The sequence below is a fragment of the Chiloscyllium plagiosum genome, unplaced genomic scaffold (genome assembly GCF_037043375.1).
Source record: "Chiloscyllium plagiosum isolate Xiang-an unplaced genomic scaffold, Cpla_swu_hap1 HiC_scaffold_35, whole genome shotgun sequence".
Classification (NCBI taxonomy): domain Eukaryota; kingdom Metazoa; phylum Chordata; class Chondrichthyes; order Orectolobiformes; family Hemiscylliidae; genus Chiloscyllium; species Chiloscyllium plagiosum.
In genome coordinates, this window is record NW_028270173.1 from 22,602,941 (window position 1) to 22,617,553 (window position 14,613).

General features: G+C 46.2%; 1 protein-coding gene across 2 annotated transcripts in view; it reads right to left on the reverse strand.

The window, feature by feature from the left end:
* The window catches only part of LOC148140464 (E3 ubiquitin-protein ligase TRIM39-like), a 31,121-nt gene extending 19,098 nt beyond the window's left edge, over positions 1–12,023 (reverse strand). Inside the window, exons 1-2 of one of the 2 annotated variants that reach the window (XM_087979350.1) lie at positions 11,462–12,023; positions 8,591–8,686 (exon numbers count right to left, since the gene is read on the reverse strand). In XM_087979350.1, the coding sequence (XP_087835476.1) occupies positions 8,591–8,686; positions 11,462–11,869 (504 nt within the window). In that variant the 5' untranslated portion in view covers positions 11,870–12,023. The remainder of the gene's footprint in view (positions 1–8,590; positions 8,687–11,461) is intronic. The other variant, XM_087979348.1, reaches the window with a different exon arrangement.
* Between the last annotated feature and the right edge of the window lie 2,590 nt (positions 12,024–14,613).

The following is a 14,613-nucleotide window of genomic DNA, read 5'->3' on the forward strand; positions in this document are numbered from 1 at the left end:
GCATAAGCCCGATCATTGAGGGGCCCTATTCTCTCCCTAGTTACCCTTTTGTCCTTAATATTGTTGTAAAAACCCTTTGGATTCTCCTTAATTCTATTTGCCAAAGCTATCTCATGTCCACTTTTTGCCCTCCTGATTTCCCTCTTAAGTATACTCCTATTTTCTTTATACTCTTCTAAGGATTCACTTGATCTATCCTGTCTATACCTGACATATGCTTCCTTCTTTTTCTTAACCAAACCCTCAATTTGTTTAATCATCTAGCATTCCCTATACCTACCAGCCTTCCCTTTCACCCTGACAGGAATATACTTTCTCTGGATTCTTGTTATCTCATTTCTGAAGGCTTCCCATTTTCCAACTGTCCCTTTACCTGCGAACATCTGCCTCCAATCAGCTTTCGAAAGTTCTTGCCTAATACAATCAAAATTGGCCTTTCTCCAATTTAGAACTTCAACTTTTAGATCTGGTCTATCCTTTTCCATCACTATTTTAAATCTAATCGAATCATGGTCACTGGCCCCAAAGTGCTCCCTCACTGACACCTCAGTCACCTGCCCTGCCTTATTTCCCAAGAGTAGGTCAGGTTTTGCACCTTCTCTAGTAGGTACATCCACATACTGAATCAGAAAATTGTCCTGTACACACTGAACAAATTCCTCTCCATCTAAACCTTTCATACTATGGCAGTCCCAGTCTATGTTTGGAAAGTTAAAATCCCCTACCATAAACACCCTATTATTCTTACAGATAGCTGAGATCTCCTTCCAAGTTTGATTCTCAATTTCTCTCTGATTATTGGGGGGGTCTATAATACAATCCCAATAAGGTGATTATCCCTTTCTTATTTCTCAGTTCCACCCAAATAACTTCACTGGATGTAGTTCTGGGAATATCTTCCCTCAGCACAGCAGTAATGCTATCCCTTATCAAAAATGCCACTCCCCCTCCTCTCTTGCCTCCCTTTCTATCCTTCCTGTAGCATTTGTATCCTGGAACATTAAGCTGCCAGTGCTGCCCATCCCTGAGCCATGTTTCTGTAATTGCTATGATATCCCAGTCCCATGTTCCTAACCATGCCCCAAGTTCATCTGCCTTCCCTGTTAGGCCCCTCGCATTGAAATAAATGCAGTTTAATTTATTAGTCCTACCTTGTCCCTGCCTGCCCTGACTGTTGACTCTGTACCCCTTCTGTTCTCAGCTGTACCTGTCTCAGATTGATCTCTTTCCTCACTATCTCCCTGGGTCCCACCCCCACCCCCACCTTACTAGTTTAAATCCTCCCAAGCAGTTCTAGCAAATTTCCCTGCCAATATATTAGTCCCTTTCCAATTTAGGTGCAATCCGTCCTTCTTACACAGGTCACTTCTACCCCAAAAGAGATTCTAATGATCCAAAAATGTGAATCCTTCTCCCATACACCAGCTCCTCAGCCATGCATTCATCTGCTCTATCCTCCTATTCCTGCCCTCACTAGCTTGTAGCACTGGGAGTAGTCCAGATATTACTCCCCTTGAGGACCCCCTTTTTAAAATTCCTGCCTCACTCTCTGTAATCTCCCTTCAGAATCTCAACCTTTTCCCTTCCTATATCGTTGGTTCTAATGTGGACAATGACCTCCTGCTGGCCCCTCTCCCCCGTGAGAACATTCTGCACCCTCTCTGAGACATCCTTGATCCTGGCACCAGGGAAACAACACACCATTCTGCTTTTTCTCTGCTGGCCACGGAAACGTCTGTCTGTATCTCTGACTACAGAATCCCTAATACAATTGATCTCTTGGAAGCCGACGTACCCCTCGTTGCATTAGAGCCAGTCTCAATACCAGAAACTTGGCTGTTCGTGCTACGTTCCCCTGAGAATCCATCACCCCCTACATTTCCAAAACAGCATACCTATTTGAAATGGCTCAAAAGACTCCTGCACTAGCTGCCTAGCTCTACTACCCTTCCTGGAGTTAACCCATCTATGTGACTGTATCTGAGACTTTCCCCCCTTCCTATGTCTGCCATCCATCACATACTGTTGCTGTTGCAAATTCCTCATCGCTTCTATCTGTCTCTCCAACTGATCCACTCGATCTGATAAGATTCGCATCCAACAGCATTTATGGCAGATAGAATCCGCATAACCCTTAAACTCTCTTTAAACTCCCACATCTGACAAGAAGTACATCTCACTGCAAAGGCCATTTTTGCTCCTTCACAATCTACAAACACTGCCCCAGGTTAAATTAATAGCTATGGCTTATATTTTAAGTTTAATCAAGAGACTTATCTCCAAAAACATATAATCAAGAAATAATCCACTATACTCACTACTGCAGTCTTTCTCTTGGACAGACTTAAAACAACAATTAATTTATCTGATTCTGCGCTGTCAACTTCGCCCAACAGTTCCTCCAAGATTAGTTGTGAATTTCACTGTTTGTTAATTTTCCCAGATGCACTCCGATGTCCAGCAATACATGAATTCAAACAGCAAAGGCAGTAACTGTACAGGTTCTCTCTGCCTTTCTCTCTCTGTCTCTCTCTCTCCTGCACTGTCCTCACAATGTGTTTCCTTTGTCTGCTCTTCTCCCTTTTAAACTGCTGTTGTTTTGACTTTTTTTTTTCTAAAGTTCCAAACCAATGCAACAGCATATAAAACAGTAATTGCTGCTCCTGGAATTCGAGGAAATCACCTCCAACACCTAAAATACCTCAAAAGAAAAAAGGAGCAGCTCTTACAGCCAGAAATTTTCCCTGTCCTCCATCTTGGACACAGAACCTGTTGAATGCTTTTCTGAAGTTCATACAATAAATGTTGAACACACTGCTTTCAATCTTCTTTCTCACCTTTTCAAAAAAAATCAATCAAGTTGCTCTTTGGAAGGTCGGTGTGGACTTGTTGGGCCGAAGGGCCTGTTTCCACACTGTAAATAATCTAACCTAATCTAAGTTAGTGAGACATGATTTCACACACAAAGCTATGCTGATTTTCCTAATCAGTTCTTGCCTTTCCAAACGCATGCAAATCCTGTCCCTCAGGATCCCTCCAACAGCTTACCCACTGCTGACATCAGGCTCACCGGTCTATAGTGCACTGGCTTTTCCTTACCACCTTTCTTCAAAAACGGTACTACATCAGCCAACCGCCAGTCTTCCAGCACCTAACCCACAGCTTCCGATGATACAAGCATCTCAGCAAGGCACCCAGCAATCTGTTCCCTAGCTTCCCACAAAGTTCTGGGATACATCTGATCAGGTCCCGGGACCTTATCCACCTTCATGGATTTTAAGACCTCCAGTACCTCCTCTTTGACAATGTGAACTCTTTTCAGTTCCCTAGCTTCCAAGTACGTACTGACAAAATTATTTCCCCTTAGTAAATAATTTGTGGGCGGCACGGTGACACATTGGTTAGCACTGCTGCCTCACAGCGCCAGAGACCCGCCTCAGGCGACTGACTGTGTGGAGTTTGCACGTTCTCCCCGTGTCTGCATGGGTTTCCTCCGGGTGCTCCGGTTTCCTCCCACAGTCCAAAGATGTGCAGGTCAGGTGAATTGGCCATGCTAAATTGGCCGTAGTGTTAGGTAAGGGGTAAATGTAGGGGTATGGGTGGGTTGCGCTTCAGTGGGGCGGTGTGGACTTGTTGGGCCGAAGGGCCTGTTTCCACACTGTAAGTAATCTAATCTAATCTAAATACTGACACAAAATATTCATTTGGTATCTCAATCATTTACTGTGGTTGCACACACAGGGGGCTTTGCTGATCTGGAAGAGCCTTTATTCTCTTCCCGGTTACTCCTTTACCCTTAATATATTTGTAGAATGTCTTTGGTTCTCCTTAACTCTATTTGCCAAAGCTATCTCATGTCCCTTTTTTGCCCTCCTGATTTCCCTCTGAGATATACTCCTACTGCCCTTATACTCTTCTAGGAATTCACTCAATCCCAGCTGTCTATATCTGACATACACTTCCTTCTTTTTCTTGATGAGACTCTCAATTTCTCTAGTCACCCAGTATTTCCTACACCTCTCGGCCTTACCCTTCACACTAATGGTCAACTGCCTTTGGACTCTCATTATCTCATCCTTAAATGCTTCCCAATTCCCAAACATTTTTTTACCTGTGAATAGCCTCCCCCCAATCAAATTTTGAAAATTTCTAATAGCGTCAAAATTAGCCTTACTCCAATTTAAAACTTTAACTTTTTGATCCGTTCTAACCTGATCCATCACTATTTTAAAACTAATAGAAATATGATCATTTGCCCCAAAGTGCTCCTTTACTGATGCCTCAGTCACCGCCCAGCCTTATTTCCCAACAGAAGGTCAAGTATTACTCCTTCTCTAGTAGGTACATCAATATATTTAATTACAAATTATACTCACAACAAACTCCTCTTCATCCAAGCCATTAACACTATTTGGAGGTACTGGTGTTGGACTGCGGTGTAGAAGGTTAAAAAAAATCACACAACACCAGTTATAGTCCAAAAGGTTTATTTGGAAGCACTAGCTTTCAGAGAGCTGCTCCTTCATCAGGTGGGTGTGGAGTATAAAATCGTAGCAAAAGTTTACAGTGTCATGTAACTCAAATGATATATTGAAGAAAACCTGGATTGTTTGTTAAGTCTGTCATCTTATAGAGTGGGCATGTTGGTTTCAGTTCTTTCTTATGTAAATCCCAGAACCTTTTTTAAAGTTACATTCTCAAGTGAACTTTAACAATAGGTCCCATGTCGGCCCAGATTGAAGGTGTGAGGTGCCCTGTGTGAGGCTGTCTGTCTGTGCCCCAATGGTCAGACTGAAGAGGGATTTACAGAATCTTACATGGCTTCATGCAGTTTTTCAGCAAAACGAAATGTAATTCTGCGAGTATAAATTCACCCCACAAACCTATATATATGGGTGTGCATGTGGGTATCTGTGTGCGGGTATGAATCTCTGAGAAAGAATGCGTGTATGTGTATGAGTGTAAGGGGATGGAGCAGGGCATGAGTCTCTGAGAGACAGTGCGTGTATGAGTGTAAAGAGGTATATGTCTCTGAGAGGGTGCGTGTGGTACATGTGAGTGTGGGAGTGTATGTGTAAGTGTATGAGAGAGAGCTTGTGTATGAGAGTGTGTCTGCATGAGTGTATGGGTCTGTAGGAGTGTGTGTGTGTCTGTCTGTCTGTCTGTGTAGTGCAGTGGGGTCACCTGTAGTATGACATGAACCCAATTTGAAGCCATCCCCATGGGTACCGAACTTGGCTATCAGCCTCTACTCAGCTACTTTGTGTTGTTGACCCCACTCCACTACACACACACACACTCCCTCTCTCATACGCTCACATATTCACTCACATGCACTCTTCTCACAGAGTTATACCCCTTTACACTCATACACATATTCTCTCACAGACACTCATATATATGTGTGTGTGTGGGGGGAGGGGGGGGGCGGTGTATAAGCTTGTGGGATGAATTTGTACTTGCAAAATTACATTGCATGAATCCATGTAAGATTCTGTAAATCCCTTTCCTAGATTAGAATGAGTCTGAACATTGGGCCACAGACAGTCTCACACAGGGCACCTCACACCTTTAATGCATTGTCTGGGCTGACATGGCACCTATTGTTAAAGTTCACTTAAAAACGTAACTTTAAGAAAGTTCTGGGATTTGCATATGAAAGAACTGAAACCAACATGCCCATTCTAAAAGATGAGAGACTTAACAATCAATCCAGATTTTTTTCAATATATAATTTCAGTAACATCACCCTGTAATCTTTTGCTATAAATTCTGTGTCTTACGAACTTATACTCCACAATCACCTGATGAAGGTGCAGTGTTCCGAAAGCTAGTGCTTCCAAATAAAGCTGTTGGACTATATAGGGGTGGCACAGTGCCTCAGAGGTTAGCACAGCTGCCTCACAGCGCCAGGGTCCCAGATTCAATTCCAGCCTTGGGTGACTGTCTATGTGGAGTTTGCACATTCTCCCCCTGTCACACAAAGATGTGCAGGCCAGGTGAATTGGGCATGTTAAATTGCCTATAGCGTTAGGTACATTAGTCAGAGGGAAATGGGTCTGGGTGGGTTACTCTTCGGTGGGTCGGTGTGGACTTGTTGGGCCGAAGGGCCTGTTTCCACAATGTCGGGAATCTAATCTATTAATGGGCGGCACAGTGGCTAGCACTGCTGCCTCACAGCGCCAGGGACCTGGGTTCATTTCCCATGTCGGGCAACTGTCTGTGTGGAGTTTGCACATTCTCCCCGTGTCTGCATGGGTTTCCTCTGGGTGCTCCGGTTTCCTCCCACAGTCCAAAGATGTGCAGGTCAGAGTGAATTGGCCGTGCTAAATTACCCATAGTGTTAGGTGCATTAGTTAGGGGGAATGGGCCTGGGTGGGTTGCTCTTCAGTGTGGACTTGTCGGGCCGATGGGCCTGTTTCAACACTGTAGGGAATCTAATCATAACTGGTGTTATGTGATTTTTGACCTTAACACTATGACAGTCGCAGTCTATGTTTGGAAAATTAAAGTGCCCTAACATTACAATCCTCTTATTATTATAGATATCTGGGAGCTCCTTACATAGTTGCTTCTCAATTTCCCACTGTCTACTGGGGGGGCCTATAGTACAATCCCAACAAAGTGATCATTCCTTTCTTATTTGTAAGTTCTACCCATATAACTTCACTGGATGATGTCTCAGGAACATCCTCTGTAAGTACAGCCGTAAGGTTCTCCCTTATTAAAAATGCCACCCCCCCCTCCTCTCTAACCCCCCCTTTCTATCCTTCTTATAGCATCTAAACCCCAGAACATTCAGCTGCCAGCTCAAAACCTCAATCGAGTTTGTGAGATACAAACTCCTCCGTACAAAGTCATGTTGTCTTGCTGCTAGTAAGCCCATATTTTTCCAGGTGGGAAGTATTAGAGAATCCTGGCACAGGGTCCCAACGGCTGAAGGTTCACTGGGAAGGAAATCAGGGAAGGACAAGAAATAAGTGTTGAAAGAGTGAAGGTACCTCAGAAGGTCACAGAAGCAGCAGGGATTACACAGTGCGAGGCCACAAAGAGAGCTGGGTCAGAGGAGGAGGAGGTTACAGAAAGCGCACAGTGTGAGACCACAAAGGGAGCAAAGGGAGTATGAGGAAAGGCTGAGGCACATGGAGCTGTTTTCTTTGGAGAAAAGAAGGTTTAGGGGTGACTTGATAGAGGTGTACAAGATGATTAGGGGTTTAGATAGGGTTGACCATGAGAACCTTTTTCCACGTATGGAGTCAGCTATTACGAGGGGACATAGCTTTAAATTAAGGGGTGGTAGGTATAGGACAGATGTTAGGGGTAGATTCTTTACTCAGTGAGTCGTGAGTTCATGGAATGCCCTGCCAGTAGCAGTGGTGGACTCTCCCTCTTTATGGGCATTTAAACGGGCATTGGATAGGCATATGGAGGATAGTGGGCTAGTGTAGGTTAGATGGGCTTGGATCGGCGCAACATCGAGGGCCAAAGGGCCTGTACTGCGCTGTCTTTTTCTATGTTCTATGTTCTATAACTCAGAGAGTCAGGCAAGGAGTAGCAACTATAGAAATTCCACAGTAGGACGCCGTGAACACAAAGGACCCAGATCTAACAAAGAAGGTATTGTTGAACCTGGAGCTGATGCAGGCCAGCGAGGGCTTGAATGATGCATGTTGGGATAGGGCACAGGAGTTAGCCTGTAAGGATCCAAGGGCATCTGAATTGGTGGATGCTGTCAGGATATCTCCACAACCTACTCCAGGTGTGAAATCTAGAACTAGGGGCGACAAGTGTTTGAAATTCTCTTCCCTAACAAGCAGTGGAGAAAGGAGTATGGAGTATATTCGAGGCTGAGTTAGACAGTCTGTTGTGTTCCTCCATTAACTTGGGGTGGAGATCAAATCAAAGCAAGATCCCGTCACCCACTCATAGCATTGTAAAAGTATGCAGTCCCTATCTGGTTTCTGCATCAGGAAATCAACATCACATTCAGACAACAATGAAATTCCTCACGCCCCTGTCTGGACCAGCAATCACAGGCTGGCAGCATTGCAACGTCCCACTGTCGAAAGACCTTTCCATCTGCCTTCACTGCTCTGTGGGTTGGTTAGCTCAATGGGCTGAACAGCTGGCGTGCAATGCAGTATGTCACCACAACATGGCTTCACGTTGCTGCGCTGGAGAAAGTCACTGTAAAGGTTCCTGCTTTCTCTACCTCCCCCACCCCACTGTGCCCCCACCTCAACCTGGTGGGGTGGTGACCCACAGGTTTAAGCCAACAGCCATTGTGATGTTTTGTAACGAGACCAGCAGCCCCAAGGTTACCTTGGCTGCACCCCTCAGCCTGATATCAATTCAGAGTCAAGAGCATAGTGCTGCCTGAGCTGCTGTGCTTTTCCAGCACTACACTCTCGACTCTGATCTCCAGTATCTGCAGTCCTCACTTTCTCCTGATATCAATTCAGCACTGGCTTACTTTGGCATATGTGGGGCAATGGCAGTGTCCCTACCTCTGAGCCAGACAAGGGGCCTGGTTCAAGTCCCAGAGGTGCACAATAACATTGCTGAGCAGGATGATTAGGAAAAGATCTACCTTCACTGTGTTTATATTGGCCTCTTCCTCCTTCTGACCCTTGCTGATCTCCGCCAGCTGCTTCTGCAGTGAATCCACTTTTTTCTGCAGCATGCCCTGGAACAAAGGAAGGAACAATTAGCTTTCAGTAATCGGGAAGTACATTTTCTGCACCGACCATAGTACATGCAGAAAAAATAATTTGTGGCTAAGAAATCATCTGTTAAGCGCCATCTTACAGGATGGGATGCTTTGTCAACAGCACATTTAAGCTCCATGTCTTTGCAACCTTTCCAAGAAAAGGGGTATCTCACTGACGCAAAGGAAGGTGCAAGCCTGTGGGGACAGAATTGGGGTCTTTGGTTTCTTTTTTTTCTCCCCCCCCCACAGCTGCACTGTTTTATCTGGAAAGAGGAAGCAGTGTTATTACAGTCACAAGAACAAAACTCACTGGAAAATCTCAGCAGAAAACAAATCAGAGTCAATGTTTCAGAACTGCTCTGAAAGAAAGGTTCACTGGACCCGAAACTTTAGCGTCTGTGAAGAGAAATCAGAGTTAATGTCTCGGCTCCAATGACACTTTCTCAGTACAGTTCTGAAACGTTGACTCTCAGATTTCTTTTCACAGACGCTGCCAGACCTGCTGAGCTTTTCCAGCAACTTCTGTTTTTGTTTCTGATTTACAGCATCCGCAGTTCTTTCAGATTTTAATGTTATTACACTGCCTGACTTTATTACAGCTGGTTAGGTGGTATATATTCAATAATTATTTTGTTCTTTCCTATGCTGAATTTGGCACATATGGAGGTGAGCACAGGAGTACAACTGAGGTGATGACCTAGTGGTATTTTTACTAGACTGTTAATCCAGAGCCTCGGACAATATTCGGGGAATTGAAGTTTGAATCTTAATCTTATTTTAACGCTATATCCCCTAGGTTTACCCAACAGTGGAAACAACCTCCCTGCGTCCATCTTATCAATTCCCTCCATAATTTTATATGTATCTGTAAGACCTCCCCCACTCATTCTTCTAAACTCCAATGAGTATAGTCCTAGGCTACTCAATCTCTCCTTGTAAGCCAACCCTCTCAACCCTGGAATTAACCAGGCGGACACCACCCCCCCTCCCCTCCCCTCCCCCGCACACCCTTTCTCAACTCCTCCTTCTTGAAGACATTGTGGCCTCAACTGTGGTGGAGAATTCCCCAAGCTCCACAACTCTAGATTAATGTAGGATATTTGGTTAGTGGGTATGTGAATATGAAGGGTTGAGAGGGATATGGGCCAAGTGCTGGCAAATGGGACTAGATTAGGTTGGGGTATCTGGCCGGCATGGACGAGTTGGACCGAAGGGCCTATCTCCGTGCTGTACATCTCTACGACTCTATGGACAAGTCGGGCCGTAGGGTCTGTTTCCATGCTGCATATCTCTATGACTCTTGGTGAACATGATTTAAGAGTCTTGCGACCTCATACTCCACAACCACCTGATGAAGCTCTGAAAGCTAGTGCTTCCAAACAAACCTGTTGGACCACAACCTGGTGTCGTGTGATTGTGTTTTTTTTTTGTTAACTCTTGGTGAAGACGTTTGTACTGGCCTCATCCCTCGGTGGCCCGAGCCCCTGCACCGTGAGACCGTGACCACCCCACCCCGTGAACGCCCGATGGGGAAAGGTCGCTGGGAAGTGGAGGCGCCTCAGTTTCTCTGCTGCGTCCTGATGAAGGGGCTTTCGCTGCTGCTCTTCAGTGTTGACTTGTCGGGCCGATGGGCCAGTTTCAACACTGTAGGGAATCTAATCATAACTGGTGTTATGTGATTTTTGACCTTATCACTATGACAGTCGCAGTCTATGTTTGGAAAATTAAAATGCCCTAACATTACAATCCTCTTATTATTATAGATATCTGAGAGCTCCTTACATAGTTGCTTCTCAATTTTCTACAGTCTACTGGGGGGGGTGGGGGGGGGGGCTGTGGTACAATCCCAACAAAGTGATCATTCCTTTCTTATTTTTAAGTTCCACCCATATAACTTCACTGGATGATGTCTCAGGAACATCCTCTGTAAGTACAGCCGTAAGGTTCTCCCTTATTAAAAATGCCACCCCCCCCCTCTCTATCCTTCTTATAGCATCTAAACCCCAGAACATTCAGCTGCCAGCTCAAAACCTCAATCGAGTTTGTGAGATACAAACTCCTCCGTACAAAGTCATGTTGTCTTGCTGCTAGTAAGCCCATATTTTTCCAGGTGAGAAGTATTAGAGAATCCTGGCACAGGGTCCCAACGGCTGAAGGTTCACTGGGAAGGAAATCAGAATTGTGAGAGACGATTTCGGTACAAACAATTGAGATGTGCATGACCCCAAAGTCTAAGGGGAATAGAGCCATAGGGGTAGGGTAAAACATGCTTCTCTATAATAAAGGACGAGACATCTGCTGCTACGGATTGATAAGACCACTCACATAGACAGAGTAGAAAAACAAGTCCTTGATTGATAAGACCACTAACTCTGACAGAGAAGAATAAGTCCTTGACTGATAAGACTACAGGGTAGAAATACAACTCGGGAAACTGTTGCAGACTTTGTGAGAATGTGAACCTCGTGACTCTTTAGAGCCAAAGAGGGGAGGGACTTGTACTGTATTTAATCAGAAACATTGTTAGCCTCGGCGGGCCTTTTTCTCAGAAGGGTGCCCAACTCTGCAAACTTGCTAATAAAACTTTGTTTTCCTGAATTTGTCTAGAGCGATTATTGAGAAGCGATTTTCGTTTCTAACAGGTTTTCCTGCTCGGATAAACATTTCAACTCCCCCCCCCCCCCCTTCCCTACTCTGCTGCCTGACCTGCTGCGCTCTTCCAAGCACCACTTAACCCAGCCGTGGGTTTACCTTGTAGAGCTCCGCTGCCTCGGCGATGGGGCTGACGGAGTGGCCCTGGTGTTCCCGGGAGACCGAGCACACCACGCAGATCGGCCGCTGGTCCTCCCGGCAGTACATCTTGAGCTTCTCGTCGTGGTAGGGGCACCGGGAGGCCGGCTCCCCCTGGCCGAGGCTCAGCTTCCTCACGCCCTCCACCATGTTGGAGACGAAGTGGTTGGGCCGGAGGTTCCTCTGGGCAAACTGGCTCCTGCACTGCGGGCACTGCACTTTGCCCCGCAGCGGCGCCCAGTAGCCCTGGATGCACGCCCGGCAGAAGTTGTGGCCGCAGTCTATGGTCACCGGGTCGTCGTAGAAGTCCAGGCAGATCGAGCAGACCGCCTCGCCCTTCATACTCTCCAGCACTTGCAAGGACGCCATGGTAACTTTCAGTTTCACAACCCAACCAGGAAGTCACCGCAGGGGGTGGGGGAACCAAGCCTCTGTTTGGTTGGTATGGAGTTGGCTTGAACTGCAAACATCGCTGGACAGGAACAGACCCTGGAGCTTGTGCCCTGAGCTGGCTCACACTCGCAAAGGGAGAAGGGGGGGGGGGGGGAGAACAACGTTGACTCTCCCTTTTTTTTTGCCAAAAATCCCACAGACTGCAATCCCTGCCCACGCCTGGCATTTCTCCGGAACCTGCCACACTTTTGTTTTTTTTTTGCAAACGGGGCGAGTGCATTCAGAAATCGGCGTCAGAAGGGGGCGTACCACTCGGAAAATAAGTACCTGCGTTGCTCTAGCGCCTTCTGCGAACTAACTCGGTCCCCGGAGTCAGGAGCTTTTTGCCCGAGACGTCGGTTCTCCTGCTCCTCGGATGCTGCCTGACCTGCGTAGAAAAGAACTGCTCCTGGGCCTGGCCTTACTGGCCATAAACAGGTCCAGGCAGCGGGCAGTGGAGGGGGTCGTTAGGGCTGGCTGCCTGCCCCTCGTCTGCGGTTACGTTAGGGCCCGGGTGTCTCTGGAGATGGTGCACATGCTGTCTACCAACACCCTTGAGCTGTTCAGGGAGAGGTGGGCACCCCAGGGAGTGAAGTGTTTTATTTACCCCTCCAACTCTATTTTGATTTAATCCCTGCCCTCCCCTCCACTTTTTTTGATCACTGCAGCATTGCCCTATGATGGGAAGGGTATTGCTTGTCACTGGCCACTCTGGATTTCCTTTCTTCCTGGTGGTGGAAAATGAATAAAGATTTGTACACCTGTTGTCTTTCACTGTGTCTCACACCTCTACACACACGTCATGGTGCTGGAGAAACATAAGCCCTAGGCAGTAGTGCAGGGGAGAGTAACAAAAAAGAAAAAAAAAATCCAGGAAATTAGAGAAAAATAGAAATGAGCATTTGGCTCACCCAGTCTGAGGAGAAAGTGAGGACTGCAGATGCTGGAGATCAGAGCTGAAAATGTGTTGCTGGAAAAGCGCAGCAGGTCAGGCAGCATCCAGGGAACTGGAGAATCGACGTTTCGGGTGAAGAAGGGCTTATGCCCGAAACGTTGATTCTCCTGTTCCCTGGATGCTGCCTGACCTGCTGCGCTTTTCCAGCAACACATTTTCAGCTCACCCAGTCTGAGTCTGTCAAAAAGAACCACGCAACTAAACCACTCCTGTTTTGCAAACTTATTTTCACTCAGCTTTCTAAGGCTTGGCGCTGCAAGTGTGTGTCAAAATACAATTAAAAGGTTGTAGGTATTCTGCTAAAATGTTATTGTGTATTGCAGGCCAGGGAAAATTTATTTTGAATCATAGTTAATTGTGTTTTTTGTTTTCACTGTTATGTGTCCGATGGCTGGGTCAGCATTTATTACCTGTCCCTAGCTGATGTGAAGAAAGTGGTAGTGAGCTGCCTTCTTGAACTGCTGCCACCCATTGGCGTAATGTCACCCACAATGCCAGAAGGGAAGGTGTTCCAGGATTTTGACCCAGCAACACTGAAGGAACAGTGATATATTTCCCAGTCAGGAGGGTGAGTGGCTTGAAAGGAAACTTGTAGGTGGTGGTGTTCCCATGTATCTGTTGCCCTTGTCCTTCTAGATGGTAAAGGCTGTGGGTTTTGAAGGGCCTGTCTAAAGATCTTTGGTGCATTACTGGTACTGAGCATCAGGGCTGGAGGGAGTGGATGTTCGTGAATGTGATGCAAATCAAGTTGGCTACTTTGTCCCAGGTGGTGTCAAGCTTCTTGAGTGTTGTTGAAGCTGCACTCATCCAGGCAAATGGGGAGTTTTCCATCACACTTCTGACTTGTGCCCTGTCTGTGGTGTACCAGGTTTGAGAGTCGGGGTTGATTTACATGCAGCAATATTCCTAGCCACTGTATTTATATGGCAAATCTAACTGAGTTTCTGGACAATGGTCACCTCAGGATATTGATAGTTACGAGTTGGGAAGAAGGGATGCTGTGATAGTAATACTATTGAATGTCAAGGGGTGCTGATTAGATTGTCTATCATTTGTGTGGTGCAAATGTCACTTGCCCAAGGAGAAAGTGAAGACATTAGGTCCTGGAGATCAGAGTCAAAACGTGTGGTGCTGGAAAAACACAGCTGGTCAGGCAGCATCCCAGGAGCAGGAGAGTCAATGTTTGATTCCTGATGAAGAGTTTATGCTCAAAACGTCGACTCTCCTGCTCCTGGGATACTGCCTGACCAGCTGTGCTTTTCCAGCACCACACTTTTTGACTTGTCTGGATGTTGTCCAGATCTTGTTGCATTCGAACATGGACTGCCTCTGTGTGAGGAGTTGTGAATGGTGCTGAGAATTGTGTGTTCATTGGCAAACACCTCTGCTTTTGACCTTACGATGAAGGGACTGTCATTGATGAAGCAGTTGAAAATGGTTGGGCTTAGGATACTACCCTGAGGAACTCCTGCAGAGATGCCCTGGAGGTGAAGTGGCTGACCTCCAACAATCACAACTATCTTCCTACGTGCCAAGTATGACACCAACCAGTAGAGGGTTTTCCTAACGATTCCCAGTTTTGTTAGACCTTCTTGATGTCATACTCTTGTCAAATGTGGCCTTGATGTCAAGGGCGGTCACTCTCACCTCACTTTCACCTCTGGAATTCAGCTCGTTTTTTCCGTGTTTGAACCACGGCTGTTGTTCAAATGAAAGAGTGGCCCTG